Genomic DNA, 14,148 nt, shown 5'->3' with positions numbered 1-14,148 from the left:
CAACGTCACGAGGGTGCTGGCAAAAGTCCTGCTGCACGAAAAGCCCGCCGCCGTGCAGCCCAATACGTGGCTAAAAAACTTGTTTTGGACTTTTTTGGACTTGGAGCAAATGTTTACACACTTTCGCGTCTTTCCATGATACGACAAAGTTGCGCACGGTCTGCTCACATTCAAAAACAGTGCTACCAACAAATGACAGCGTGCAACAAAAATCTTTCCTTGCAAAAGCACATTTTCGGCCATAACTCTTGAACGACTGGTCAGATCGAGAAAAGATTCAGAGATTTTCCAGCTATTCATGCTCTTTCAACTGATGTAGCATTTGATATGAATTAACAAATTCGATTTTTCAGGGATTTTACGACCAGGCTGCCCCCTTAATAGGGGCCGATTTCCACTACGGTACCGTGAGTGCCGTGCCGCGAGTACCCATGGTGATTTGCTCACGTGAAGGGCAGTTTTGGCACGAGTTCATTCCGTGGCTCCTGCCCTACCGCGCCGTGGACATTCCAATCCGGTGCCGAGGGCCTCTGGGGGGTGGAAATGGCATGCCGTGGTATTCCGTGAGGTCGAATACAGTGTGTAGTAGGTATTTTACTGCTACCTGACAGGAAGTTTTTTCTTTCTTTTGTATTTGTGGCACGAAGTTTTTTCTTGGCTTTTCGATTGGTTGATTTTTGAGCTTTCTCCAGTCATCTCCCAGCTCCCGATCCCCCGCTATTTTCCCTCAAGACCAAAGTCAGAAATTGAGAAAAATGGTGATCCGCCCTGCCGACGGAATGCACTGAATGACTGTGCGCAGGTGTAAATCACTCTCAGCTTCAAGCTCGTACCGTGGGGTACACGTGACCTACCCAAATCGACCCTTTGCCGACGGCACATACTATAATCGATCGCCGGTGATCGATAAATTCTACACATTTCAAATATTTTCAAACTATCGTAACTATCGTAACTTGGTCAATTCTCAGTTGTTTGGAGAGAACGAAATATGTAGGGAGAAGACTAAACTCTCAGCTGTCGTCTCGAACAATTTACGAAGCGATACGATGAACGGTGAGTGAGTTACGACGCGCGTAACCTTCGTCACGGTCAATTGGCATCCACGGCCGTGAATTCGTGACTGAACGCCCGGGATTTCCCCTGAACTCGTCGGCTGTTGGCAAGGCTACGCTCTTTCAAATTCGAACAGGGGTTCCCGCGAGTGCCTACAAAATATTTCAGCTACTAGTACATACGATTGTTAGATTGACAGCATGAAACAAGGTAGAGGACACTGTGTTCAGAAACAGTGACCTTACTACAACCTTCCGCGGTTGGCAGAGCCCCGGTCCCTGCGGACCATTTGAACCATATGGGTATCACACCCGGTTCTGACCCTCATTATGCTAGGGGGTTAGGAGACTACTCCTGATGTCGTCTTGTTTTCTTCGCTCTTTTCTTTAACTTGTATAAAGGCTTCTCTTTCTTTTTCTTTTTTCTTCCAACTTCTGCCCATGGCGTCCTTCTGTCAGCTCATCAACTGTCAACAGTTTTTTTGTCATCACCATGACACTGTCGCGAGAAGGTGCTCTCTGTAGACGGGGTTGGTGATGTCCCGACGTGGCCATGGGTAGGCCTTCACCACGTCGGAACACCCCGGCTACACGTTGGTTGCCTCCACTCTTTAACCTGCCTGCCGTTGATGCTGCCACGCAAACTAGTACTGGTCAAGAAAACTTGAATTTCATCTACAAACGAGCTGAGAGAAGGACGCCATGGGCAGAAGTTGGAAGAAAAAAGAAAAAGAAAAAGAAGTCTTTATACAAGTTAAAGAAAAGAGCGAAGACAACAAGACGACATCAGGAGTAGTCTCCTAACCCCCTAGCATAATGAGGGTCAGAACCGGGTGCGATACCCATATGGTTCAAATGGTCCGCAGGGACCGGGGCTCTGCCAACCGCGGAAGTATGTAGTAAGGTCACTGTTTCCGAACACTGTGTCCTCCACCTTGTTTCATGCTGTCAATCTAACAATTGCGTGAACTATAACAAGGTTTATCTAATACTGGTTTTTAACCAGTGTTAGGTTATACCATAGTACATACGAGTAAGGAAAGTGAAATGGCGGATGGAGATCGATCTAGAGCGCGAGCCCCGCGCTGAAACGCCTTCGCTGGCTTGCAGCGCTGGTCCAGCGCATCTCGTGGACTCGAGTTTGGGCTCATCGTGTTCCTCTCGTCAGGGGCTTTCCAGGATGCCCAAGATGATGACAATTGTCTGGGGGAAACTAAAGTTACGTCCAATTCGATTGAGGTAAAGAATTTGAGGGCACAATTCTCCACATACATTGAGTTCAGTCCATAACGGGTTAACATCAACAGCATAAGATGAGCTTACATGTCTTGCCTGGAACTCCGTCAGCTTCTGGAGTGGTAGGTGGAAACATATTGGCCGGAAGACTGCCAGTATCCATGTCTCCAGCACCGGACTGTTGAAGAAGTGTGCTGTCCGACGCTGCAGCGACAGCTGCTGGCGACTGATTTACTGCAGATAGCATGTTAGTGCTGGAAAACAGAGAGCGAGCCGAGGACGCTGCAGCCTGAATTGGAGTAGCAACAGGCTGAGATGAAGGGGCAGACGTTGTCGATACATTAGATGTGGCCTACAGCAGAAGGAAAAAAAGAAGGAAAGGACACACTTATATTAGTCCACTTCGAAGGATTCATTCCCTTTCGGCATACGTGTTTTAGAGCAAAATTTCAGTAGGACCAAGAGCTTATGACCAAAGCAACCGTGATCCATTTCCTATAGCGGGTCAGCTGAGCCCACTACAACCGGTTTCATCTGCACAATGTAGAAAATACACTTTCCAACAGAACTGGAGTTGGAGCACCTCGCACCACAATCTACAGCTAATGCATACCTCGCCTTCGGTTTGGACATTTATGTTCAGCACGGGTGTGCTAGAAGCTGAGCGGTTAGGCGCATTGGTCAGCCATTGAAACTGCTGTGCTGTGGACTGGCTTTGGTTCAGCTTAGCTTCCATCTGCTGCTGCTGTTGTTGTTGCTGCTGGTGGTGCTGTTGCTGGTGGAGAAGCTGGCGCTGATGCTGTTGTTGCAGCTGCTGCATTGCAGTGATATGCTGCGCAGTCATTGCCTGTTGTGTTGCAATGTCCATATTCATGGAGTTAGCTGCATGAGCAGAGAAAAGCATAGGATCAGCATTGTTAAACATACTAGTATATCTCTGCACAGGATCCACCAAAGCACTTCGCTAACACCGCACCAATGACCTACAGCATGTACTGCAAGGCACATACCGTAAACCGTGTCACTAATATTCGGGGTTTCTCACATCCAGCAAGTTTACGATGGCAAATTTTCACGGAACACAGTGGTTACACACATCACTCATTGTAGAAGTTTGATTTCACGATGGTCAATATTCATGTTATGTTCTTCTTCTCCCAAAATTAGCAAAAATAAATACGTCGCAAACATTAGGCTGTTTACATTATTGCACAATGCTCCACATACATTGAGTTCAGTCCATAACGGGGTAACATCAACAGCATTATGAGCTTACATGTCTTGCCTGGAACTCCGTCAGCTTCTGGAGTGGTAGATGGAAACATATTGGCCGGAAGACTGCCAGTATCCATGTCTCCAGCACCGGACTGTTGAAGAAGTGTGCTGTCCGACGCTGCAGCGACAGCTGCTGGCGACTGATTTACTGCAGATAGCATGTTAGTGCTGGAAAACATGTTAGTGCTGGAAAACATAGAGCTAGCCGAGGACGCTGCAGATAGCATGTTAGTGCTGGAAAACAGAGAGCTAGCCGAGGACGCTGCAGCCTGAATTGGAGTAGCAACAGGCTGAGATGAAGGGGCAGACGTTGTCGATACATTAGATGTGGTCTACAGCAGAAGGAAAAAAAGAAGGAAAGGACACTCTTATATTAGTCCACTTCGAAGGATTCATTCCCTTTCAGCATACGTGTTTTTAGAGCAAAATTTCAGTAGGACCAAGTGCTTATGACCAAAGCAACCGTGATCCATTTCCTATAGCGGGTCAGCTGAGCCCACTACAACCGGTTTCATCTGCACAATGTAGAAAATACACTTTCCAACAGAACTGTTGCAGCTGTTGCAGAGTTGGAGCACCTCGCACCACAATCTACAGCTAATGCATACCTCGCCTTCGGTTTGGACATTTATGTTCAGCACAGGTGTGCTAGAAGCTGAGAGGTTAGGCGCATTGGTCAGCCATTGAAACTGCTGTGCTGTGGACTGGCTTTGGTTCAGCTGAGCTTCCATCTGCTGCTGCTGTTGTTGTTGCTGCTGCTGGTGCTGGTGCTGGTGCTGCTGCTGGTGGGGTAACTGCTGAAGGCGCTGCTGGTGTTGCTGGTGGAGAAGCTGGCGCTGATGCTGTTGTTGCAGCTGCTGCATTGCAGTGATCTGCTGCGTAGTCATTGCCTGTTGTGTTGCAATGTCCATATTCATGGAGTTAGCTGCATGAGCAGAGAAAAGCATAGGATCAGCATTGTTAAACATACTAGTATATCTCTGTACAGGATCCACCAAAGCACTTCGCTAACACCGCACCAATGAAATACAGCATGTACTGCAAGGCACATACCGTAAACCGCCCAATATTCGCGTCACTAAATATTTCCGGGTTTCTCAGAGCCAGCGATTTTACGATGGCAAATTTTAACGGAACACTGTGGTTACACACATATACTCATTGTTGAAGTTTGATTTCACGATGGTCAATATTCACGTTACGTTCTTCTTCTCCCAAAATTGGCAAAAATACATACGTCGCAAACATTAGGCTGTTTACATTATTACATCACACTGTACCTCGACCTCCGTTTTGCTGCTGCTGCTGCACCTGTTGTTGCTGCTGCTGCTGTTGCTGCTGGCGTTTCGCAATCTGTGACTGTATGTTAGCATCCACTTTTGCTGACACCATACTGATATACTCAATCTGCAAATGATTAAATCACAGTCCACAAAAATTGCCATTGCTAGTGTTCTCTACGAGACTCATACAGCGCATCTAGTGTTAGGAAATCATTTATACGTGGAATGTATGGAACACACAAACTCAGTAAAGGAGAAATCTATGTGATACTGGACCAATCCCGAAAAGATTGTCTGGGTTCGAAAGGGGGTATGTCAACTGAGAGTACACTGTAGATCTAACACATACATGGCACTACCTGATCAGCATGCGGCACAAGACGTGTTTGATAGTTCACGTGTGAATGCGAGGGTCACAAGTACAGGTCCTCGCCCAGGTCCCTGGAGTGCCAAACCCTCAGTATAGGATAATATTGATGCAGGACCAAGGTCAAAACACGGATAAAGCAGAAAGAGGAAACGTATTATGTCTATGTATTCGTGAATATGGACAATCCTTTGCATCCAAGGAAGAGTTATGTTGGAGTAATTTCAATTATCTTATAACGAGTTGAAGCATCGATAATTTATGTTGTTTCGAGGGTTGCTCCGGTAAGTATGAAGTAGTGCCTATTTCACCTTTAGCTGCAAGTCCTGCTACAAGATAATCTCGTTATAAGATAACTTTTTCGATGGCCCAGAGATTATCTACTAACGAGGGAGGACCTGTACACGGTTTTCGCGTTAGTTGCATGCAAGAGAGAGGGGATGCGACAGAAAGCAAAGCCCTTTGTAGTTTTCTCTCTCGCACTGGTAATGGTCTGCTGTTGGAGTTGAAATGCTAAGACATAATCCTTGTTTCGCTCTTCTGTGTAGTGTGAAGAGGTCAACGAACATGTAGAGCTCACTTTGATGAAGTAGGCAAGGCTGTGAGCGCTGTGGCTCAAAGCGATAGGCCCTAAATCTTATTAGATATTTCGAGTGCTATTGTTTGTTGCGAGCGCTTCGCCTTCGATGAGTCCTGCCTCTTTCCTGGCAGCTGCCCTCCTATAGGACCAACCACGAAGTGACTGTACTCACCTGCAGCCGATCAATGTTATATTGCACAAGAAGTTATCGTTCTCGCCAAGCCAGTGCCCCACCCAAGACCATCGCCGTGTCACACCGTCAGAACGAATTCATGATAAGAAACATCATTCGCGCGAGCGTGATGAAGAACTAGTTCGAAAGACAACATAGTCTTTACCCCCGGGACGACAATTATGCACACGTCCTGCAAGGGGAGAATGTCACCAGCGACATCAACGAAGACGACGGCAGGATTTCGGAAACCTGGAGTCAGCGGAGGTCGTCAAGCTCCTCCGCGACCCGGTACATATAGGTGACATGTCGACACGAGCGTGCGGAAACACAGCATACACTGTAGTAATGTTGCGAGAGTTTGCGGAAGGAGTCCAAGTCGGGAAATCCATCAGCTCCAAAAGCTACCTGTAGGTGGGCGATGAGATTCCAGCTTCAGACTACAACAGTCAGGACTTGTAAACAGTTGAACTTTGTGAAGCAGGAGATCGAGAAGTAATTAGTTAGCTGAAATCGTAGCTGTTGCAGATGTCGGCGCTATGTAGCTTGCATTTTTTACGGAGAGTCGATCGCCACGCGAATGTTTCTCTCCTCACCGTCGACCGAGAGCTAGCTCAAGCTGGCCTCCAAACTCCGTCAGGGTCTGCCTAAGGTATCGAAGGTTCTTCGACTAGCTGCTGGCAGGACTCCATCAAATCCTTTAGCTTCAGCTCGGCGAGCAAAAGTCTCTCTCTCCTCCGCCATGAGCTGACACGCACAAACTGAATACAAAACGAAGCACTTCACACATGCTGGCTTGCACGCGTGCCCACTTTCACGAACCCAGACAATCTTTTCGGGATCGGTCTATTGTCTGAGTATTGAAATGATGAGCTTTTTGTTTTACCAACGACGAGGGTTGAGTGGGATGTTGCCTCATTTCGCCCACAATCTCACCCATTTGCTTCTCTCCAGAAAACTAATTACTTACTAGGGATACCAAGGCATAATCGACCAGGGCTCTTTCTCAATTCTTTACTGTCAACTCTTTATCCTCTCTTATTGATTCACAGGTATTCTTCGCTGCATATCAACAGCTAACGGGGGTTGCGTCTTTCGTAAAATACATCTCATAGTCATACTATATCTGCACATTTTGAGATCCTGGAGACTTCTACCCAGGGCTATACATTTCCCTGACGTGGTGGCAAATGCGCACGGTCAGACCAAATCACATACCAGCAGTGGAAAGATGAAAACAAGCATGAAGTAAAAAAAATAGATCCACAATTTGACAAAGAATGTGTACACAACTCACTTCGCTTTTCGCATGGGAGAAGTGCATGCCTTCCATTTTCATGGAAAACTGGCCAATGCGCTGGTAATGCCGAGGGTTTAGATGAGGAAAAGACATGGCGAGCTTTTGAAACCTGAAGAGAAAACATTTCAGAAAAGACAAGAGTTACTTGGACAGTAAAATTAATGTCATTGGGCAGAGATGAAAACAGATGTCCACACAAACCCCTTTAGCTTAGGACAACTGTTTGCCTCTAGAGCCCCTCTTGCAGTTGACACTTGCCCCTGGTATTCAATGTTGATGCACCCCACGACAGCTTGTGCAGCCTGATACAACGAGGCAATGCAACTAGTACTAAAATGTATGTGGATGCTTCACCAAGCACACTCAAAACCCGACAATGGCAACAGAACTCACACTTTGCGAATGACATCCTGGCGACGGGCGTTGGGATAACTCTCATGCCAAGGTTGATTCGCCACAGGTGGGCAAACTTGCAACAAACTGGACCTATAAAGTACCCAAAGCATCACAGCCAGAGAAAACATGACAGGACTAGCAGCAGCGTCAACACGCGAACGTACGAAGCAGATAGTGAGTCAGATTTCTCAGGACACGATACTGGGTGAATGCTATTCCAAGATCAAACACAAAGGGTGTTCAGGATAGAAGTTTGGGGTTAGAAAACAACCCAGAATACTATGCTTCTCACACGAAATAGGTAAACCAGCAGTGCTCAAACTTAGAGGCTAGGTTTGGCACAACACAGGATAACACAGGTGTGCTTCCTCTGCAAACTTAACAGGTGCACATTTCTGTAGGATCGTAACTCAAAACCAGGTGAAATTCAGTTCACAGAAGTAGAAACAGGTGCACACAAGCGGTGCCATAGTTAAGAATGGAAAACTTACACCTGCTGTATGACCAGGTTAGTGCTGTGCTCATTATTGGCCATGGGGTAGGCACCTGGCTGTTGCATATTGCCAGCACCAACATTACCCGTAGGCAACGCAAAATTGGGAAGCAGGCCAGGACTGCCACCACGTATGCCAAAACCAGGAGCTGAACCGATGTGATTGCCACCAGAAGGAAGCATGCCATTGTTCGGCAAGTTGTTGTACATAGCCGAACCATTATGCAGACCGAGATTAGAAATACCGGGCAGTGGCGTTGCACCAGCTGATCCTGCAGCACCAACACCATTCCCAGGCAGAGGCAGCATTCCCATGCCTTGTTTTGCATTGATCATGTGGGCAGCAGCTGTTGCTGGGTTTAGTCCATTCACCATGCCCGGTGTTGAGTTCACGCCATTCAGAACATCTGTACAAAAACAATTATGGCTCTGTACCTAAGTATCATAGGCGTCGACTGGTGATTAAACCAGAGAACAGGTACAGTGAAGGACATATCCCCGCCAGTGGCAATGCAAGCACAATGGGCTTTATTCAAAATGTATGCCAAAGCAAACTGACACAGTACGTCGGGCATAGCCAGAATCCAGTCCAATTTCTCTGTGTATGTGTGTGCAGGCAATGGTAGTACAATGGCATGTACATACACGTATTGCGTGACAAAAGATCTCGGTTTATTTGAATCGTGTACAATCCCCACGTCTAGCCCATGAATGCACTTCTAAATGTCGGTGTAGTTGTGGAAAATCGACAGCATCATGATTTGAATGGTCAGCCAAGAAGGGCCAGAATACAATTCAGTTATCCACAATCAGATATTATGATCACCTACCCGTTCAAAAATAACAGTAACACAAGAGTAACTTACCAGGTCGATTGGGAGCCCGCAGTGAACTACACACAGTACAGTCCGGCTTCGCACAGTTTCTCCAGTGGTTGATGATCTGACGCGATGATGCGCAGTGTGCAACTGAAAGGAGCAAAGAAAAGGACAGGATACACCATTCTTACATCAACTACAGTGAAAACGTAATGTGCCTAACGGGTCGTAAAATCAGTACATGAACTTTTTATCCTGGATACTCAATATCAATAATTATCATCCGTCAAAAGAGAGTATGCAGACGCGATGAAGGCTGCATGACGAGTTACTTGTCAAATATCCAGAAAGGGCCAAACGACTCAAAGTGATATTCTAACTGAGTGTAGTGAGTGTAGTGAGTGCAAGCAATCTGCAGCCTTACCTTCACAAGACCGACCAGCCTGGCAGACTTGCATATGGGTCAGAACAAACTTCATGATCCTGCAATGCGGTATTTTGCAAGGGGGTTCGTTCGGAACAGTCTCACGACGCTGACATTTGTGAGCATGTAGAAGCAAGACAAGCTGTTGTTGAATTAGCTTCGCTTTCTCACGATGAAGGGAAGACATCTGCTCCATGGAGTTCTGCGGTTGTTGGAGCATGAAATTGGAAGTCGATCCAGTGTGATTCTAACAAAAGAGAAAGGCAAGGTGAAGAGACGGAAACAGAGAGACCATACACATTCACCAAATAGTTCCCAGCTCCTACCGTATTTCCCCGAATATAAGTCCTAGTGAAGCAGCGGCGAAGGTCCTACACGGGAAGTTTAGAACATAACAACCACACACTCACAAGCAAGGAGAGTTCCAAGTTCTTTAACCTGACCGGTTTCTGTGACATGAGTCACTTCATCAGAGGAATGGAGATAAATGACAATATGGAACTCAATATAACCAGAGAACTGGACAGACAGGCGTTGAACACTGTCGAGTAATTAGCGCGAAAAAAAGCAATTTAGCGATTTAGCGCGGAAAAAAGCGTGAACAAAACACGGGGTTGCTTGCAAGGCGAAAAAACAAACACGAGGTTGAGTGCAAGGCATGGAGGTAAAAAATACCTATACCCATCGTGAATGTGGTTTCCTAAAACATAAGTCAGCGCGAAAAGAATTTTGCAGGGTGCGTTGAAGGCTGAGGAGGCCAGGGTGATAGTCAGTAACAAAAACTGTGGGGCAAGAGGCAGATGCTTGCACAGAGCTAGCTGGAGGTATGAGTTGACAGCTAGTTGGGGTATCACTGAACGCATCGTGGAGAAACCTAGGAGGGTAACCACGCTTGCGAAGCTTGGTCCAGAAAGCATCACGTATAGTGAGCAGGGAGGTGATCTCACTGTTTGTGTGGTTATAGCGCAGCAATTCAGCTTTAATAAAAGCTCTGAAACATGAGCGGGGGTGGTCGGTAGGTGTTGGCGGATAATGCTCAGTAATATGGGATATAATGCTCTCAGTAATGCTCTACAAAAGGCCATATAATGCTCCAAATAATGCTGATAATGCTCCAAATAATGCTGATAATGCTCTGCCGCATGGAATATAAACACCTGAACCTTGCGGTATTGGGCTAAGAAAAACGATAATATTATAATATTGCACCCATGCTATGATAAACACATAATACAATACCAGGTAAACATGTACGCTAGGCACAAACACATACAGTCATATCGAGGCGGCACAAAGAGGAGATAACAAGTCATCAATGCAATTATTTATGCACGGATAGAATGTATGTTACCTGGAGTGCAAGGTGGGATTCCTGCTTGCAACATAGAACGCACAATCTGGATCCGCAGCAGAGACTCGCTGAACTAATGGCCTCAATAAGACCGGTGTCAGCTAGAGCCTTCCCCAGTCGTTTCTGATACGCCAAGAAGGACTCCTTGACCAGCTTCTGCCTCTGAGTTTCCCTCTCCAAACGGGACTTTCCTTGTTTGTGTCTCGCGGTAGCAATATGGGACACGATTATACTCTTCTTCCCTGACAATGGTGTATGGCATGCCAGGCACACTTACTTGCCACAGTCGCTTTAGAATTAGAGCGGCTCATCTGGGAACTCCCGCACCCGTGTTTCGGCACTGATGGCCACTTCAGTGCTCTGTCCATGAGCTACTCTCGTCCTTTTGGAAACATTTTCAGACTTGGTAATAGCTGTTTTCTGAAAAGACCGCTTCCTCGCTATCGCGGCAGGATCTGCAGTTTCCAACTCGACGATGTCACTATTAGAGGACTCCGCCAAAAGCTCATCTGGAGAAAGCCCAGCTTCCTCCCAAGAACGGCATCGCGGCGAGTCAGCCATCAGCGTTGGCTGCTAGTTAGCTGGTCTTACACAATGCACTTCCGGGACCGGAAGTTTCAGCGAGAGTTTAACGTTTCCACACTGTGCTGGACCACAGCTAGCTACTAACGTTATAACCGCGGTCACACATGAAAAGCTTGCACGGCTTTTGGCTTTGCGGAGGCGAAAAGCGGAACTAACGCATCGGACCACACGATGCAGCGGTCACACATACAATAATACTATTAATAGACTACTGCTCCTCAAGTAATTGTAAGTTAGTTCAACGCTAGCGCTCCGCTTTGGCGGAGAGAATGCAAATGCAGCACGACCTATGAAATTTTAGATGTTCTTGTCCGAGTTGAAGCGCCTTGTACAAGTAGAGCTATCGTGGATCGCTGACATCGACAGCCTGCTGAATGTCTCCTGTCAAGTACACTCGTGGATTTGGGGCGAATTCACTGCGGCCCAGTACAGGTGTAACGTTATTTGAATATTACTAGTTTGGTTTACATCAATATCAAATTCAAATAGTTGTATAGCAGGGTGTCGTTGCCTCCTTCTTGTCCGAGTTGCAGCGACCTTCGCTAGTACAAGTAGAGCTATCGTGGATCGCTGACAGGCTGCTGAATGTCTCCTGTCAAGTACACTCGTGGATTTGGGGCACATTCACTGCGGCCCAGCCCGGGTGTATTTGAATATTAGTTTACTTTACATCGATATCAAATTCAAATAGTTTTATAGCAGGGTGTCGTTCCCTCCTCCATGATCCATCATCGACCCCAGCGACTGCGTGGATGCCTGCAGTTGCAGTGAGGGTGTGGCAGGGTACTCTACTACTCCCTGGTTGCAGTCCTAGTGTTGCATACTCTGGTGGACGCATTGCTTGGAGAGAGAAGGAGAGAGTTGGAGATCGTCCGCGATCGGTGCCAATGAGTTGGGAGACGGATTCCCTCACCAACTATCCACTCATAACGATGCAGTATCGTTTGCGAGATCTCCAGAACGTACAGTACATAGGCAAAGAAGAACAATATGAAAACTGAATACCAAATGGCAACCAAACAACACCAGAACTCAGCGCAGAAGTAGCACACCAATCTCCAAAGGCATCACCACGCAGGTTCCGCCAAAGCGGATCCGCGATAGCGGAGGTTCCGCTCGCATTTTTTGGCGTAGCGAAATCCAAACTTTCCGCCAAAGCGTAACTTACGCCTCCGCCGTTGCCTCGGCAACGGCGGAAGCGTGAGCTACACTTTGGCGGAACCGTGACGCGTGAGCTACACTAGTCTTTGGCGGAACCGCCAAAAAAAGTGCATGTGTGACCGCGGCCCTAGCCCTACTGCATACAGTATACTGGGCCTGGCACTGCGTGCCACGATCATGTCGGTGTACGGACGGTGTACGACGTGTACGGTGGTCTATCGGCGTATCGCTCTTAGTCTTTATCTCGTCTGTCTACAGAAAGCATGAGCAGGAGAAGCGGAGGAAATATGAGCGGCGAGTTCTGGAGGTAGAGCACTCCTCCTTTGTGCCCATTGTCTTCTCCACCACTGGTGGACAGGGAAAAGCCTCATCTGCGCTGTTTGCCAGGATTGCCAGCAAACTGAGCGACAAGCGCAACGAGCCTTTTTCCGTCACCATGGCTTTCGTCCGGACCAAACTGTCCTTCAGCCTAGTGAGAGCCATGGTTGCTAGTCCGCGCGGCTACCGGCGTTCTTCAGTGCCACTTCCTGTTCACTCGGCTGTTCTGGCGGCTGCTGAGTGTTCATTGTAAGCGTATGACACAACAGACTTATAATAATTGTACTGTTGATGTACATGGAGTTGCTTACCTCTCTTTCTTTCTTATCTTTTCTTTGCCCGAGAAAAAGACGGTTGAGGGCTGCACCTTCAGTACAGGTATCGTGTACTACACCATGGTACCCACAATCGCTGTCCCCAGCTCCATCACCGTAGGCCGGTACAAACTGCGAGTTTGGCACAAAGGGCAGACCCCCACGTGCTGGAAATGTAGCACCCCCGGCCACGTGGCGCGGGATTGCAGGGCGATCTCGCAGCAGGGCACCAAGCCCAGTCCGGGAGCTGCAACGTCAACAAGCGAGCTTGGACCACCCCAAGAACCACTTGGGCAGGGGCAGGAGAACCAAGAAGTGGCAGCGCTACCAACACCAGCAAAACAGCAACAAGAAGGCAGTGTGAACAATGAGGCACAGGATCATGTCCCTGATGCACAACCTTGGACGTACGCCAATGCGTTGGGAGTTCACACTCCCTGCACGAGTGCTCGAACCGAGGCGACTGCCCCCACATCTTCATCCACACCCGCGTTCCCGATGAGTAGAGGCAAAGCTGGTCACCCATCACCCGATGACCAAGGCTTCAGCTGGCTCGTGGGAAACACACGTTCCCATCGCGTGTTATTACTCCGGCTACAAAGCAGGGAGACCAGGTGATTGAGAGTGAGGAGAGCAAAGCCATTCGTCAACTCGTCACAAGGCTTCGGAGGAGTATGCCACAGCGAAAGCTCGGGAGCAGGCGAAGGGACAGCTTGTAAGTTGTTAGAGGTTGTGCGCCTTGCATTGTCTGTCTCATTGGCTTAACTTTATTCCGCATTTGTCTGTATCTATCTGCATCAACATTTTAGCCCCTACTATGACTCTCCCTCTCAATCCTCATGCACCACCTTTTATACCCCCATGCATCTACGCCGACTCAGTCTGGCATAAAAATAGCCACGCTCAATGCATGCAGCTTAAGATACAAACTGCCAGAGATTGCCAGCCTCATCCGCACGCGTCAGTACGACATTTTGGGTCTATCAGAGACATGGCTAGATCCCGAGATTGCAGACGGAG

General features: G+C 47.7%; 1 protein-coding gene across 1 annotated transcript in view; it reads right to left on the bottom strand.

Moving 5' to 3' along the window:
- LOC135809794 (histone acetyltransferase p300-like) overlaps positions 1-11,208 on the bottom strand; it is a 32,052-nt gene extending 20,844 nt beyond the window's left edge. Inside the window, exons 1-11 of the mRNA XM_065323224.1 lie at positions 10,751-11,208; positions 9,400-9,646; positions 9,024-9,125; positions 8,156-8,564; positions 7,662-7,754; positions 7,266-7,377; positions 4,847-4,973; positions 4,175-4,491; positions 3,568-3,898; positions 2,905-3,173; positions 2,379-2,643 (exon numbers count right to left, since the gene is read on the bottom strand). Coding sequence (XP_065179296.1) covers positions 2,379-2,643; positions 2,905-3,173; positions 3,568-3,898; positions 4,175-4,491; positions 4,847-4,973; positions 7,266-7,377; positions 7,662-7,754; positions 8,156-8,564; positions 9,024-9,125; positions 9,400-9,595 — 2,221 coding nt within the window. The 5' untranslated portion in view covers positions 9,596-9,646; positions 10,751-11,208. The remainder of the gene's footprint in view (positions 1-2,378; positions 2,644-2,904; positions 3,174-3,567; positions 3,899-4,174; positions 4,492-4,846; positions 4,974-7,265; positions 7,378-7,661; positions 7,755-8,155; positions 8,565-9,023; positions 9,126-9,399; positions 9,647-10,750) is intronic.
- Between the last annotated feature and the right edge of the window lie 2,940 nt (positions 11,209-14,148).

This window comes from Sycon ciliatum, chromosome 1 (genome assembly GCF_964019385.1).
Source record: "Sycon ciliatum chromosome 1, ocSycCili1.1, whole genome shotgun sequence".
NCBI classification, from domain to species: Eukaryota; Metazoa; Porifera; class Calcarea; order Leucosolenida; family Sycettidae; genus Sycon; species Sycon ciliatum.
Note: the sequence above shows the minus strand (reverse complement) of the source record. Positions and strands in the feature narration are given on the sequence as shown.